This window comes from Mytilus trossulus, chromosome 4 (genome assembly GCF_036588685.1).
Source record: "Mytilus trossulus isolate FHL-02 chromosome 4, PNRI_Mtr1.1.1.hap1, whole genome shotgun sequence".
Taxonomy (NCBI): Eukaryota; Metazoa; Mollusca; class Bivalvia; order Mytilida; family Mytilidae; genus Mytilus; species Mytilus trossulus.
The window spans coordinates 66,892,191-66,905,859 of record NC_086376.1 but is presented as its reverse complement, the minus strand read 5'-3'; the positions used below and the strand labels follow the sequence as shown (position 1 = coordinate 66,905,859).

The 13,669-nt window shown below is 31.7% G+C and overlaps 1 protein-coding gene across 1 annotated transcript in view; it reads right to left on the bottom strand.

Moving 5' to 3' along the window:
• Positions 1–13,669, bottom strand: part of LOC134715791 (alpha-aminoadipic semialdehyde dehydrogenase-like) — a 184,457-nt gene that overhangs the window by 17,729 nt on the left and 153,059 nt on the right. Inside the window, exons 2-12 of the mRNA XM_063578238.1 lie at positions 11,398–11,622; positions 9,472–9,525; positions 8,647–8,712; positions 7,970–8,050; positions 6,451–6,574; positions 5,812–5,944; positions 5,529–5,573; positions 2,995–3,072; positions 2,543–2,600; positions 1,364–1,403; positions 284–325 (exon numbers count right to left, since the gene is read on the bottom strand). Coding sequence (XP_063434308.1) covers positions 284–325; positions 1,364–1,403; positions 2,543–2,600; positions 2,995–3,072; positions 5,529–5,573; positions 5,812–5,944; positions 6,451–6,574; positions 7,970–8,050; positions 8,647–8,712; positions 9,472–9,525; positions 11,398–11,622 — 946 coding nt within the window. The remainder of the gene's footprint in view (positions 1–283; positions 326–1,363; positions 1,404–2,542; positions 2,601–2,994; positions 3,073–5,528; positions 5,574–5,811; positions 5,945–6,450; positions 6,575–7,969; positions 8,051–8,646; positions 8,713–9,471; positions 9,526–11,397; positions 11,623–13,669) is intronic.

Genomic DNA, 13,669 nt, shown 5'->3' with positions numbered 1-13,669 from the left:
ACCACTCGCTCAACATGTGAAAGGAAGTGAGCTCTCTTTCACTGTCTGGCCCAATCGCAAAGGGTCGAGTTCTTTAGAGAAAATAATAATATAATATTCAAAGTAATGTAACTAATAAATATGTTAATCATCTAAGTATGCTTTGGGGTCAAAACTTCTGGTTACAAAAATACTTCTTGATGTCTATTTTTAGAACCTATGTTGTTGAATACCTGTTTCATCGATGATTACTCTACATATGTGTGTACTTAATCTGCAAATCAGAAAGTGAAAAACATCTTACCTATTAAAGCATTGTTTCCTCCAAGCTCTAACAAAAATTTCCCTATAAAAGTAAATTAAATACAAATACAGTACAAAAAAGTTATGCATAGTAACATATTTAATAAACATTGATTTTATGCCATGTACTAGAGAAAGATTGTATATCTTAAAGACTCAAATATATCAAAATAAATGATCAAGTATTTAAAAAAAAAAAAAATACATCTGCAAATAACCTAGAGTGGAGTGTTTTTTGATGCCATAGATATCCTGACTTTATTAATTTATTTATCATTGTAATTTTTCTCAGTTTCTTTTGTTACCTATTCTGACATTGGACTCTAAACTTCTTTTTAACAGAGTTTTACTGTGCACATTGCCATGTTTCTTTATTCTATGTCTGCTTGTGGTATAGGTCAATGATTGAGATCTCACAAAACATATTAAACCATGCCTCATAGTTGTGTCTGTCTCAAGTCAGGAGCTTTTGGTCTTTGTTAGTCTTGTATGTTTTTTTTAATTTCAGTTCATTTATGTGTTTTGGAGTTTAGTGTGGCATCCATTTTCACTGAACCAGTACACAAATTTATTTTGGGGCTAGCTGAGGACCATCTCTTGGTGCAGGATTTTCTCGCTGTGTTGAAGACCCTATTGTGGCTTTGGCTGTCGTCTGCTCTTTGGTTAGGTTGTTTAACATATTTCCATTTCCATTCTCTATTTTATTTCTATATTTTCTTCAGGTTATCAAAATTTAAAATAACCATAGAGCCATTATTGTTGAACAGAAGTGTGAACAATGCTTCATTTCTGAACAAATGAATAAATATGTTAATAAATACAAAACATGGATTAGAAAACAAGTAACAAGTCACTTATACAAACTCCTCTCCTATTTTTTGTTGAACAGTTTATGTCAGAAAACCATCCATGATACTTTACTATTGAAAGGTTGGAAGCAGATATTAATACTAATGACCGACTAAAACATAATAACATGAAGACAAGAATAGCACTTCATCAAAATATGACAATATTGACAAAGGACTAAAAGCACTGATGTCATGTTTTAAGTTAGTAGACAAATTTTTAAATTAATTACCAAATCTTTCTTGAACCATCATAGAAACTTTATGTCCAACCTGAAAAAAGAAATAGTTTTAAAACTAATTTACTTCTCATTTCTTAAGTTTTGTTGTATCTTTAAAATTCAGGAAAAAAAAATAGATTTTATTTTTCATCATTCACCAAGAAATAATATGAATTTTTAAGTCATATGCTAATGACACAAAATAAGCAATACCTTCATGTGTTTTTTAGGAATACAAATTTTAAATGTATAATTCTTTTAAAATAGAAATTGGAATGATCTGATATTACACAGAATAAAAACAAGATGTATTGTAAAATAATGATCAAATATGATCCCCTGCTATAAAATTCAGTAAACAGGTAAGAAAAATCATACATAATGTGTGAACAGATATGTAATGTCCTATCGTAAAAAAAATTGTAGCAAGTTGAAATTTTTTGCAGACACAAAGTGAAGAACCATCTAAACAGGTAACTTCTGGTTATCAACAGTTGTAGGTTATTAACCTATAAAACTGATCTTAAACAAAAGAATGTCAGAGTGACAGCTAGCAGCAAACCAGTGTTTTAAACATTAATTTGTATTCTTGCATTTTTTAATATCACAGGGACTATAGCTCCTAGTGTTAATCTGAAATCAAAATTGAACTTGATCTCCATTTTGTCATCAGTAACAATATATCAAAATTTGAAAAGCTACTATTCAACAATCCTTGAGGTAAAGCAAGTGCATGACTGGACACATCACTTTTAAACTTTCAAGAACCAAAACTCCTGAATGGTGAAAGTGAAAATCATCAATAAGGTACTTGACCCCTTTTTTTTCAGCAGTAACAACATATCAAAATTTAAAAAGCTTTGGTTGAACGGTTCATGAGTAAATGCACAGACACAACTAGAAATAAATTCTTTCAAGAACCATTACTCCTGAACAGTAAAAGTGAAAATAGTCAATATTGGACGTGACCTCCATTTTGTCATCAGAAACAACATATCAAAATTTGAAAAAATGTTTTAGATGCTTGTAAGCAAAGTAACTGTTTGGCAGCCTCTAGCCCACCCTACATCCCAAAATCAATAATGGAATTTTCCTTCAAAATCAGATTAAAAAGCATTAATGCATAGAAATACATTGAATAAGAAGTCTGAAGTCAACAAATATAAACTGAGTTTTAATGAACAAACTTACAGGTGTACTGCCAGTAAAGGAGAGAAGATTGATCCTTTCATCTTTGGCCATCAATGTTCTAAAAATATATGTTACAATCAATAATAGGTGATCAAACAATAGATTAAAGTATAAAGCATTAAATAGCATGGAAACTATAATTTTAGTGTGTTTTTTACTTTAACTATCCCCTCCCCCCCCAAAAAAACAACCCAAAAATCATTTATCATTCAGAATATGGTATGCACATCATCAGTGTACTATATATCAGCTGTAATATTTTAGAATATCTTATTTGCATTTGCACCGAATCCTGTATATACCAAACATGTTCTTAAGCCCTGTCATATCAAATTGTATGCATTGTGAATCTGACAAAAGCAAACATTGGCCAAAACCGAACAATTGTTAAGCCCTGAATAGGTTCTATTTAAACAGGTATAACTGTATAATAAATATTATATAATTTTTACCCAATATCAGCACCTCCTTGAACCAATGAACAGATGGCACCTGGAAGATTGTTTGCTTTCAATACAGCTTCTAAAATTCTGAAAAAGAAATAGATGAGGTATAAAAATAAAAGACATAAACGATTTACACAATGCTAACTTAAGAGTAAATAATGATTTAATGTTTGCTCCCTCTATTAATAGTTATTTGAGATCACTGCTTATTCATTCTTTTCTTGCCACTGGAAAAATTAGCATCAAACTCCTTACTACTATAAAAAAAAAATAGAGGCTCTCAAGAGCCTGTATCACTCGTCGATTCTACTTGGGTTTTTGAAATCATATAAAAAAAATATAAAATTTGGCTAAAAGTGATAACACAACCTCATAAGGAAAGGAACATTCAGGCTATGTTTAATTTCTTTTAAAAGTCCCCCATTGGCGGCCATCTTGGATGACGGATCGGCTACAAAGTAACAACACTTGGTCAGCACCTCATAAGGAACATTCATGCCATGTTTTATTTCATTCCATTCAGTGGTTCTCTAAAAGAAGTCATTTGTATGCATTTCCCAAAGGGTCCTATGTTAAACTTAGTCCCCCGCTGGCGGCCATCTTGGATGATGGATCAGCTACAAAGTAACAACACTTGGTCAGCACCTCATAAGAAACATTCATGTAAAAAGTTAACGACGATGACGACGGACGACGATGGACGAAGGACGCCAAGTGGTGAGAAAAGCTCACTTGGCCCTTTGGGCCAGGTGAGCTAAAAAAACAGGTTTCTGATGATGGGGGGTAAAGGACGCTGAAACGGTTTGATCCTTTGAAGTGTCAGTGTCATTACTACTTTTTATCTAATTCTTCATACAGACTGCATGGACTTATCAAACATACATTGAATCAAACAGGTACAAATACTTCGAAAGTTATTTTAAGTTGAGGGTGATTTATTTTTTGTGATTTTCTACTTTTCTTGATGTATCTATATTAGGGAAGATTAATTTTACATAGCATAATTGCGACAAATTATATTCCCTTTTTTTTCTTGAAAGTCATTCCAATTGATACTTTATAGTGTCTTTGTATGTTGTGATGTTACACTATTGTTTCAGATAAGGAAGAAGGTTTGGTACCATTAAAATTTTTGCACTAGTCCTATGTCAGGAATCTGATGTTCAGTAGTTATTATTTGTTGATGTCGTTCATAAGTGTTTCCTGTTCTTGTGTTTTATATAGATTAGACCATTGGTTTTTTCTAGTTTTAATGGTTTTACACTAGTATTTTTTGGACCCTTTATAGCTGGCTGTTCAGTGTGAGACAAGGCTCCATGTTGAAGACCATACCTTTACATATATTGGTTTACTTTTATAATTTGTGACTTGGATGGAGAGATGTCTCATTAGCACTCAATCCAGGGCTTCCAAAATTTTTCTGAGCCAGCCGGACATTTTATATCTGATCTGAATTTTAATCCCCAAGACTAAGTCACAAAAGGCAATTATGGTAATCAGATGGCCATCCCAATGATTGACATAAATTTAGATTAAAAACGATATTGAAATTTACTTTGATATGAATTTGATGTTCTGACATAAACTGTTAAAATTGGCATTGCATCATTCAAAGTGTGCACATCAGCGTGTTCATATCTGCATTAGACTCTTTATTTGTGCAAATTGACCTTGTCTAGAACTTTATTTTCGTTTTTAAAGTCACATTTTTCAAAACCGGATGTTGACTTGACAATGGTAAAACATGGACCATAAACGGATACGTAAAATCCGTGTATGTTTACATAGCACGACTGAGCGAAGAAGCTCTTTCCACTTTATTTCTTCAACAAAATACTTGAAATGAATGTTAGGTACAGGTATCAATGATAGTTTTAGAATTTTGAAGAAATGTAGGATGCATAATTGAATTTCCCACCTGTGCACATGCGCACACGTGTTCTTGTTCATACAACGTAGTTCTGACGATTTTTTCATGTAAAACCTTTTTAAATGTTTCATCAAATCAAGTTTATAAATGTATTTATTATAAATTTGATCTTTTGGACTAAATTAATTAGATACAAACCGCTGAAATGTACGAAAGTAATTGTGAATGGACAGATTAATTTATACGATGTCCGGTACTGAAATTAGTTTACCCGTCACCTGAAAAGGTATAGTTTTCAGCTGTCCAACAACTAATTAGCCTTGATTAAAATTAGAAAGTATTGAAGTAAGGGTTGTTTTGATAGTAATTAATCAACATGTCACTTTTATGACCGGAAATGTATGGCTGTTAAAGGCAAAATGTTGGGTCAAAAAGATCGTGAATTATATTAATTATATAAAATGACCGTAAAAGCCTTGAAAACTAAAAAGTATATGACCGTTTCATACTTTTCCCAGCCGGTCTTTTACCGGACATTATACAAATGACCGGAAAATATGACCGTTTTGGAAGCCCTGACTCATACCACATCTTCCTTTATCCATAAAAAATAAATTGTTTGCAGGATTAGTTGGTTAACAATTGCATGGCTTTTATATTTTTGACTTACTTTGTAATTGCAACACTGACAAGTGGGGTTGTGGGTGCTCCTTTCCTGAAATATATCAAATGATTATAGAACATAACTATATTACTTGAAAATATGTCACCATGGGGATAGCTTAATTAAAAAAAAAAGCAAAAGCTAACCCTAACACGATGATTATCCTATTAGAATTTTTTAATGAATTCAAAATGTAGTGAAATAAACTCTTATAGCGTAAAAAACGTTGTTATGTCTCAAAAGAGCATCAAAACTTTAAACTTTTAAATATTTCTAATAATTGGGTTACCATAAACAACAATTTCCACAAATCAATGATATCGACGAATTCCATCCATACACTGCTACAGGGAAGTTAAAAGCTGTTATAATACCCACAACTCCTAGTGGATTCCATTGTTCTATCAGCATATGTCCAGGTCCTAAAATGAGACAGAAAATAACATCATTTACCCATTGTTGGCAATATTTTATTGAACATAGATAAAATATCATTGAATGCAGATTATTATTTCCAAACACAAAAAAAAACAACAATAGGTTGTACATAATTATAAAAAAAAAAAATCATTTCATAATTGATACAAAAACAAAAGTTATATTGTGTGTCTAAAAGTCATAAGATACAAAGCATAAACATTTTTGTCATGCAGTCTTTTATCTTATCAAAAGTATGAAGTCAACAAGTGTATTGCTGTTCAAAACTGGTCTTTCATTTTCAGTCGTACAAAAGTTGAAACTGCTATAAAAATCATGTACATAACAGTAAATTGCTTGCTGTCATTTTTAAAATCAACTGGTTCAGGCAAGATTTTTGTTTGTTTTTACATAATACAATGTATTGTGTTTTTGTTTCTTGGAATTAAGTTTTAGAATTATCTTTTGTTTAGGTATTAAATTGCAGAATAATATATGATAAAATACTAACGCTCTGATGGAAAGACATTTCCTGAAAACATTCTGGACAGTCCTACAGCATAGTCAGCGATATCAATATACTCTTGTACTTCTCCCTCCCCCTCAGCTAAAATTTTACCCATTTCTAAAGACTCCTACAAGAAAAGTAAAACAATGAAGTAGATTTGTAGCAGATCAATTTGCCTTTAAGAATCTGAAGGCATATGGGTAATCTCATTGTTCGTACACCAAAATGAAAATAACGTTACATCATTGGTTGAATTTCTATTGCTTATCATGATTAAACCAATTTCAACGTTTTGGTGTACATTTTTGAAAATATTACCCAGAATGCAATAGAATCTAAAAAGATGAAGTGTAAAACTTGACATGATGACTCCTGCAACGCAGACTTCTACCTAACTTTACTCTGGATATATTATCAACTCATGGTCAGCTACATCAATGTTCTATGATGTCAGTATTTGTCAGATTATTTTGTCAACCATTAGATTTAAAATTGAGAATGGAATATAGACTACTTGTATTATTTTGAATTAAAACAAATGCTGCAAGCATCTGTATTTGTCTATTTCGATACAAATTTGTTAGTCAATCTATAAAAGTTTTATCTCAATTCCAAGTTTCAAGATTTAGCTAGAGTTATCTCCCTTTGCATATAGAGATAAAACATTATACATTATTGGTTTTTATATTATTGGTAGTTGTATAAGTCCCCAGTTGCCATATTGTAAATAAATGCATATGTTTTTATATTCTTGAATAAATAATAGTTTAGTACTTAGTCTTTGTATATATTAGTATATTTCTCATCACACTTAGATTATTACAATCTACAGACATGTGTCTTTTAGAAATTGAGGTTATGGTTTATGTAGTATATGAGACAGCAACTCAAGGCAAGAATTATCATTCATAAAATGAAAGAGACATTAATTGGGTATTAGATATAACCAGACTATAATAGGTCAAGAACAAGTGAGTCATAAACTAGATTTGGGGTTAAAGAAATTGGGGCTGAAGTTGCATCTTGGTTTGTGTTCTTTTTCCTTTCTTTTTTGCATTTAGAAATGTCTTGCTTAATTATCATCTTCAATCTTCTGTGTTGAATTCAGCCTTTAGCACGATAAAGACTCAGGGTCATCTTTATGTTTGTCTTGCCCCATGATGTGATTATTTGTCAGATTATTTTGTCCCTCATTAGAAGACTTAGTATTTGTATTATTTTGAAGTCTTTTTTTAATTTACATGCCTTTACTAGTATTGTAGAATTGCTGTAGCATTTCTGTTTAAATCAAACCTCCTTTAATGTACTTTTTATATCTATCTACAATTCTATGGAAAAAAAGGGTTGCTGATGTTTTTAAATAACAAGGAGCAAAAGGAATCAGCCCAAAAATTGTCCAGGTGATTTTAAAAATCTTTCTTTTCATTTCACCTTTCTACACCAAACATTATGACTTTTTAAAATATTCCTGAATCTTAATTTGATTTGTTCATTCTGACAAACATAATTAAGAATGACTTACCAATTTTCCTAAGATGGTCTTCTTTTCTCTCAATGCCTCGCCCATTTGTCTAACAATTTCTCCTCTTTGTGGAGCTGGCACCTATCATAATAATGTGACTTATACAACTATGTACTCTCAACAAAACCAAAATAATGTTTAATACCAAAAATTACTATAACTATAAAGGTAAACATAATGTCCTATAATTTCTAAGCAGCTTTTCAAAACAGAATGATGCATTAAAACTGCAAAACATATCTGGCATTTTGGTGATCAAAATATCAAGCAGGATTAATGTACTCAGACTCAGAAAACAATCAATTATGAAATTGGATTTGGTATTTTGATCACAAACTTTGTACATGAGTACTTAGTTAATTTTATGACTGACAGCCAAGATTTTATTTTTTCATTAATATTTGAAAATATGAAGAAGAATATTTTTTTTAAAATTATTTGATAAAATAATACTCTATTAAAGACTTATACCTACTTCAGTTGGAAAGCCTCAGTTTCAGTCTCAAAATCTATACATTTTTTCTATCATACAATGAAACTATTTCATTGTCAAGTCCCGTAATTTTTGTCAAATATAGCACACTAGTTACAGTTCCGTAAAATTCTAAAGTGGTACAAGTTAAATACTAACCAGTACATACATTTATATATAAACATGATAAAAACGTATACAATACCTCTGCCCAGACTTCCCATGCTTCCTTTGTTGCTGCAATGGCTTTCTCATAGTCAGCTGGACTGCCCTGAAATTCAAATAAAATACTGGTAATTAAGAATTCAATCAATTAAAAAAGTCTAATTATCAAAATACTAAATGATGAAACTCTAAAATATTAAATGATGGAACTCTAAAATATTAAATGATGGAACTCTAAAATATTAAATGATGGAACTCTAAAATATTAAATGATATTAATTAATTAAAAAAACATGTTAACCCCTTTTTTTGCTTTTGAGCAATACCCTATGCTGTTGCCTATTGACATCCCCTCCAAAAAAAATTCATTGTACCCTCCTTCCCCCACCCTTTTATTTTGGCAAAAAGCTCAAACCCTGACATTTCTTTTTACATATTTTACAGGTAAATCAAATCATAGACAACATTGTCTTTCAAATGTAATTGAATTACCTCTCTTACACTGCTTTTAAATTGTCTTTATTGTCCATTAACCAGAAAAAAATAGTTTGTCCCCCTTTTTTGCCCAGAATTTCTAATTTGATTGAGCCATAACCCCCTCAGTCAATCCTTTTGTGGTGTGAACACTTGTATAATTTCAGAGAGATTCATGCACTTAAACACAAGTTATTGTCAGTTAAATACAAAAAAAATTGGAAAAAAATTAACGTGATTTATTGAAATCAGTTGATGTTTTTATTTATCTAAAAGAAAGTGTATATTTTATCGTCATACACTAAAAACTACTGTTAACATCATATGGCAAGAATTTTTACCATTATTCGTCATGAAGGTATCCTAATTATGACCCTCATTAATATCTTACCTGTACAACTGTAGCTATTGGCTTTTTGTTTGTAGGGCAATAAGATGTGGCAATCTGAAAAAGAAAATTAAATAGTTAGCTAATCAACAAGAATATGTTAGGAAGCTAGGACGGGTACCTTATTAGGAGTTTTACAAACACATGGTATTCATTTCAACCTTCCTGCTAAATCTTCACCCTTGACACTTTGTTTGGGTATTTTCTTGTTACAAAACACCAAAAGTGCATGTGCATTACATAATTTTGTGGAAAACAAATACATCCTCGTAACCAAAATTTGTAAGGGTTCCACATAACCCTGTGTCTCACCTACTTTTACAGTTAATCGCAGTCTCAATAAAAATGAGGAATTTTTTTTTTTTTTAAATTCCTCTCGATATTATCTTTTGATTGTAAGACGCTTCTGTCCAAGTTTTGAACAAATCAAGGATAGTTTATGAATCTAATAAATGTATTAAAGCTTTAACATGTTCAACCCCGCCACATTATTCATGCATGTGCCTGTCCCAAGTCAGGAGCCTGTAATTCAGTGGTTGTCGTTTGTTTATGTGTTACATATTTGTTTTTCGTTCATTTTTTTTACATAAATAAGGCTGTTAGTTTTCTCGTTTGAATTGTTTTACATTGTCCTATTGGGCCTTTTATAGCTGACTATGCGGTATGGGCTTTGCTCATTGTTGAAGGCTGTACCGTGACCTACAGTTGTCTTAAATGTTTGTGTCATTTTGGTCTTTTGTGGATAGTTGTCTCATTGGCAATTATACCACTTCTTCTTTTTTATATTAACTGCAGACTGTATGAAATGTTAACTGGAAGAAAACTAAGTCCATTTATGAGTAAAATACTGATAAACAGGAATAAAATTTTAACAAAATTTCCTTCTAGATACATGTACTAGCTTTTGATCATAAACAAGCTTCTGTCCAAGTTTGGAACAAATCCAGGATATTTTAAGAAAGTTGTTAAAATTTTTAAATCTTTAACCACAGAGTGAATGTAATGTTTCCCAGCAGAAAAAACTTAAGTCCATTTATAAGTAAAATGCAGAAAAAATGATTCATGATCATAAACAAGCTTCTGTCCAAGTTTGGAAGAAATCCAGGAAATTTTAATAACCAGGATATCATCTTACGGTATTTAAATATTGCACAGCTTGTTCGCTATGCCTGTGTCTGTTGTGACATCTTTGATGATAATGAATGTAATTGATATGTATTACTGGTAATTTATTAGAGCACAGATATCGTTATCATAAATTACTTAAAACCTTTACTAAATTTTTCCATAGATATAAAGATTTGGTTTTGAAGTTAGGTTGTACCTGTGGAAAACTTTTTTCAAACAGGATAGCACATCCTCATTTTTACAGAAATGTTGTTAACCGTGCCCAGAAATTTAGAAATGTTATATTATTTTCAAAAACTTTAACCTGAACATTTGTGGACGCTGCGAACGACACAGATGACAGATTGTAGGATTGCTATGTTTCACTTTTTTGACAAAAGTCAAAGTATCCACGAAAAATGTTACTGCTAACAAAAAGATAAAATTGCTGTGACAGTACCCTTGTACACACTCAACACTCTGGTTAGGTTTTTTCTTTTTGAAAAAAAACATAAGTGCATTAAATAATTTTGTGGAAAACTAATACATCATCATAACCAAAAATGTTACAAAAGACAAAATTGCGGTTCAGATAATTTCTGCTAAATCAGCTGTTTACGTATTGAGTGACCTTGAATCCACCAATGAAATCGGTTGATACGATACACACCTACGACTATGTTTCGTGGTACCTGCTTGTATTTTAATAAACAGTATGTGTATGATAAATGTTGCAACAATTCCCTTAATTATATGTGTTGTACTTAACATGAGAAATCAGTATTTTTGTAAAGTAAAAATTCTTAATCAAAATCTGCATACCTCGCCTGATCCTCCCCATTTTCCATAAAACACGCCATTGTTTTGAGCTGACAGTCCTAAATCTTTAAGCCACGAATACTTTGGATCTTCTATCAATAAACTTGACATGGTTCTGTGTAATCTAAGAGATAACAATCGACTTTTTGTGAGAAAGTGACCGGCTCTGCAGTACACTGTGGATGTCGCCATTAGGGTAATTTGGACGGATCCATTTAAAGGGATGACCTAAAATAAAAACACACAAATGTTCGATAATGTCTGTGAAAATAGTTTAAAAGGGAATTTTTATGATTTAAAGTCGTTTAAAAATTTATAACCATGGTCTGTGTGAAATTTTGTTTCTGAATGTCTTGAGGAAAAATATTAAATCGTTCCTTATACATGTTATACCCTACAACAGAATGAAGGTGCCGGGGAGACTTCATTGGAAAGATTTGGCGCACTAAACAAGCGAGTTTCTTCACAAATACCAGAAGTCCATTACTAGACTTCACTAGACTAGTAATGGAGTCAGGACTTCTGGTACTATCCAAAATATAATTATTCAATTTCCCAATATATGTAATTATATTCACACGAATCTTCAACTGCTATTACAATTAAGTTTTAAAATTTAATGGTCGCTTTTTTAGTCAAGTATACTGAGGGTCACTATACAAATCCTTGCTTTAGTATGAAAAGTAGTTGATATTTCTAATTTTAAGGATTCAGTGGTGGACAGGGTGGGTCAAGGTTAGGATGTAATAGGCGTACGACTTTTCAAAATAAAATAAAAAAATATCGTAATCTGCCGTTATATTGTAGTGAATATGGCAATTCATCACTACAAGGACGTAACTAGTCCATTCATCATATTCATATTCTGATGTCTTCTTATACTGATTCCCCCATTTGATGGGTTACTTGGCATGACACCATTTTTAGATAACCAAAACGGTAAGTAAACCTGTACATGAACATTTTTAATAGTTGTTTCGTGTGACTGAGGCTTCCCCGATGGTCATTCTACATCTACCGGCGGATACTCCCTGTATTTATGATACCGGGGCGGGTATGTTCCGACAAACGGGATTACATTTTTAGCTAAATTTTCTGAAATGGGGTCATGTTTTTTTTACCTTGCATTAGACAGGGACTTTCTTAGTATGAAAGTCCCAGTATTGGGAAGGGTCAGATTTGTCTATCTAGAAAGAGGCTTTATAAGTACAATGTTACACTATTGTTTCAGATAAGGGTGAATATTTAATCATTTAAACCAGCTGCAATTGTTTGCACCTATCCTAAGTCAGGAATCTGGTTTTCAGTCGTTTGATGATGTGGTTCATAAGTTTTTCTCGTTTCTCGTTTTATTATTAGTTTAGACCGTTGGTTTTCCCGTTTGAATAGTTTAACACTAGCTATTTTTTGGGAGCCCTTTGTATCTTGCTGTTCGATGTGATCCAAGGCTCCATGTTGAAGACTATTTTTTGACATATAATGGTTTACTTTTATAGATTGTGATTTGGTTGGAGAGTTGTATAATTGCACTCATACCACTTTTTTTTTTTTATATCTACTACATTGAAAACAACGTTTAAACCTATGTGTTGAATAAAAACCGCAATTTTAATGCGTGTGCATGCAAAACAAACTTCTTGGTAAAGGGATCGAAATACAGCACAAGGCAACATTTTCCAAAAGACCAAAACAGTGAAAAGGTATATTTTTATCAAAACAGGTACTAGTATATATATCAAAAGTTCAGAAAAAGCTATCGTTAAAGATTTATTGTTCATGCCCATTTCATATAACCTTTTAACTGTTTAACTGAATTTACAATTTCTTATAAATATTTGATATCCTCATTTTAATCAATATATGATTTAGATGATCCGAAGGCAGACTATTTTCACCAATTTGTCTATCATGGAGTCTGTTATAATACTTCATAATTTGATGCTAAATTTTTGAAATCCATGAGCTTCTAACCTTCCCCATGGCCTTTATACCAGGGCAACCGGAATTACGCCTCCCGTTCATAAAATCTTTGCGACAGACTATTGTAATGTAAAGTAACGCCTTATACCCTAGAATTTTGAATTTCTCGTTATTGGTCTACTGCTGGTTAGATCCATCAAATCCTTTTAACATACCATAGAGAATTCGGCATACAAAATATCAAACCCTGACACTTTAACCATAAAATTTACATGCTTCAAGTCAGGAACCATGACATTAGTGCATTTCACAATTATTTTATGTTTTTTACCCCAAAAAGTCCAAATAATTTTTT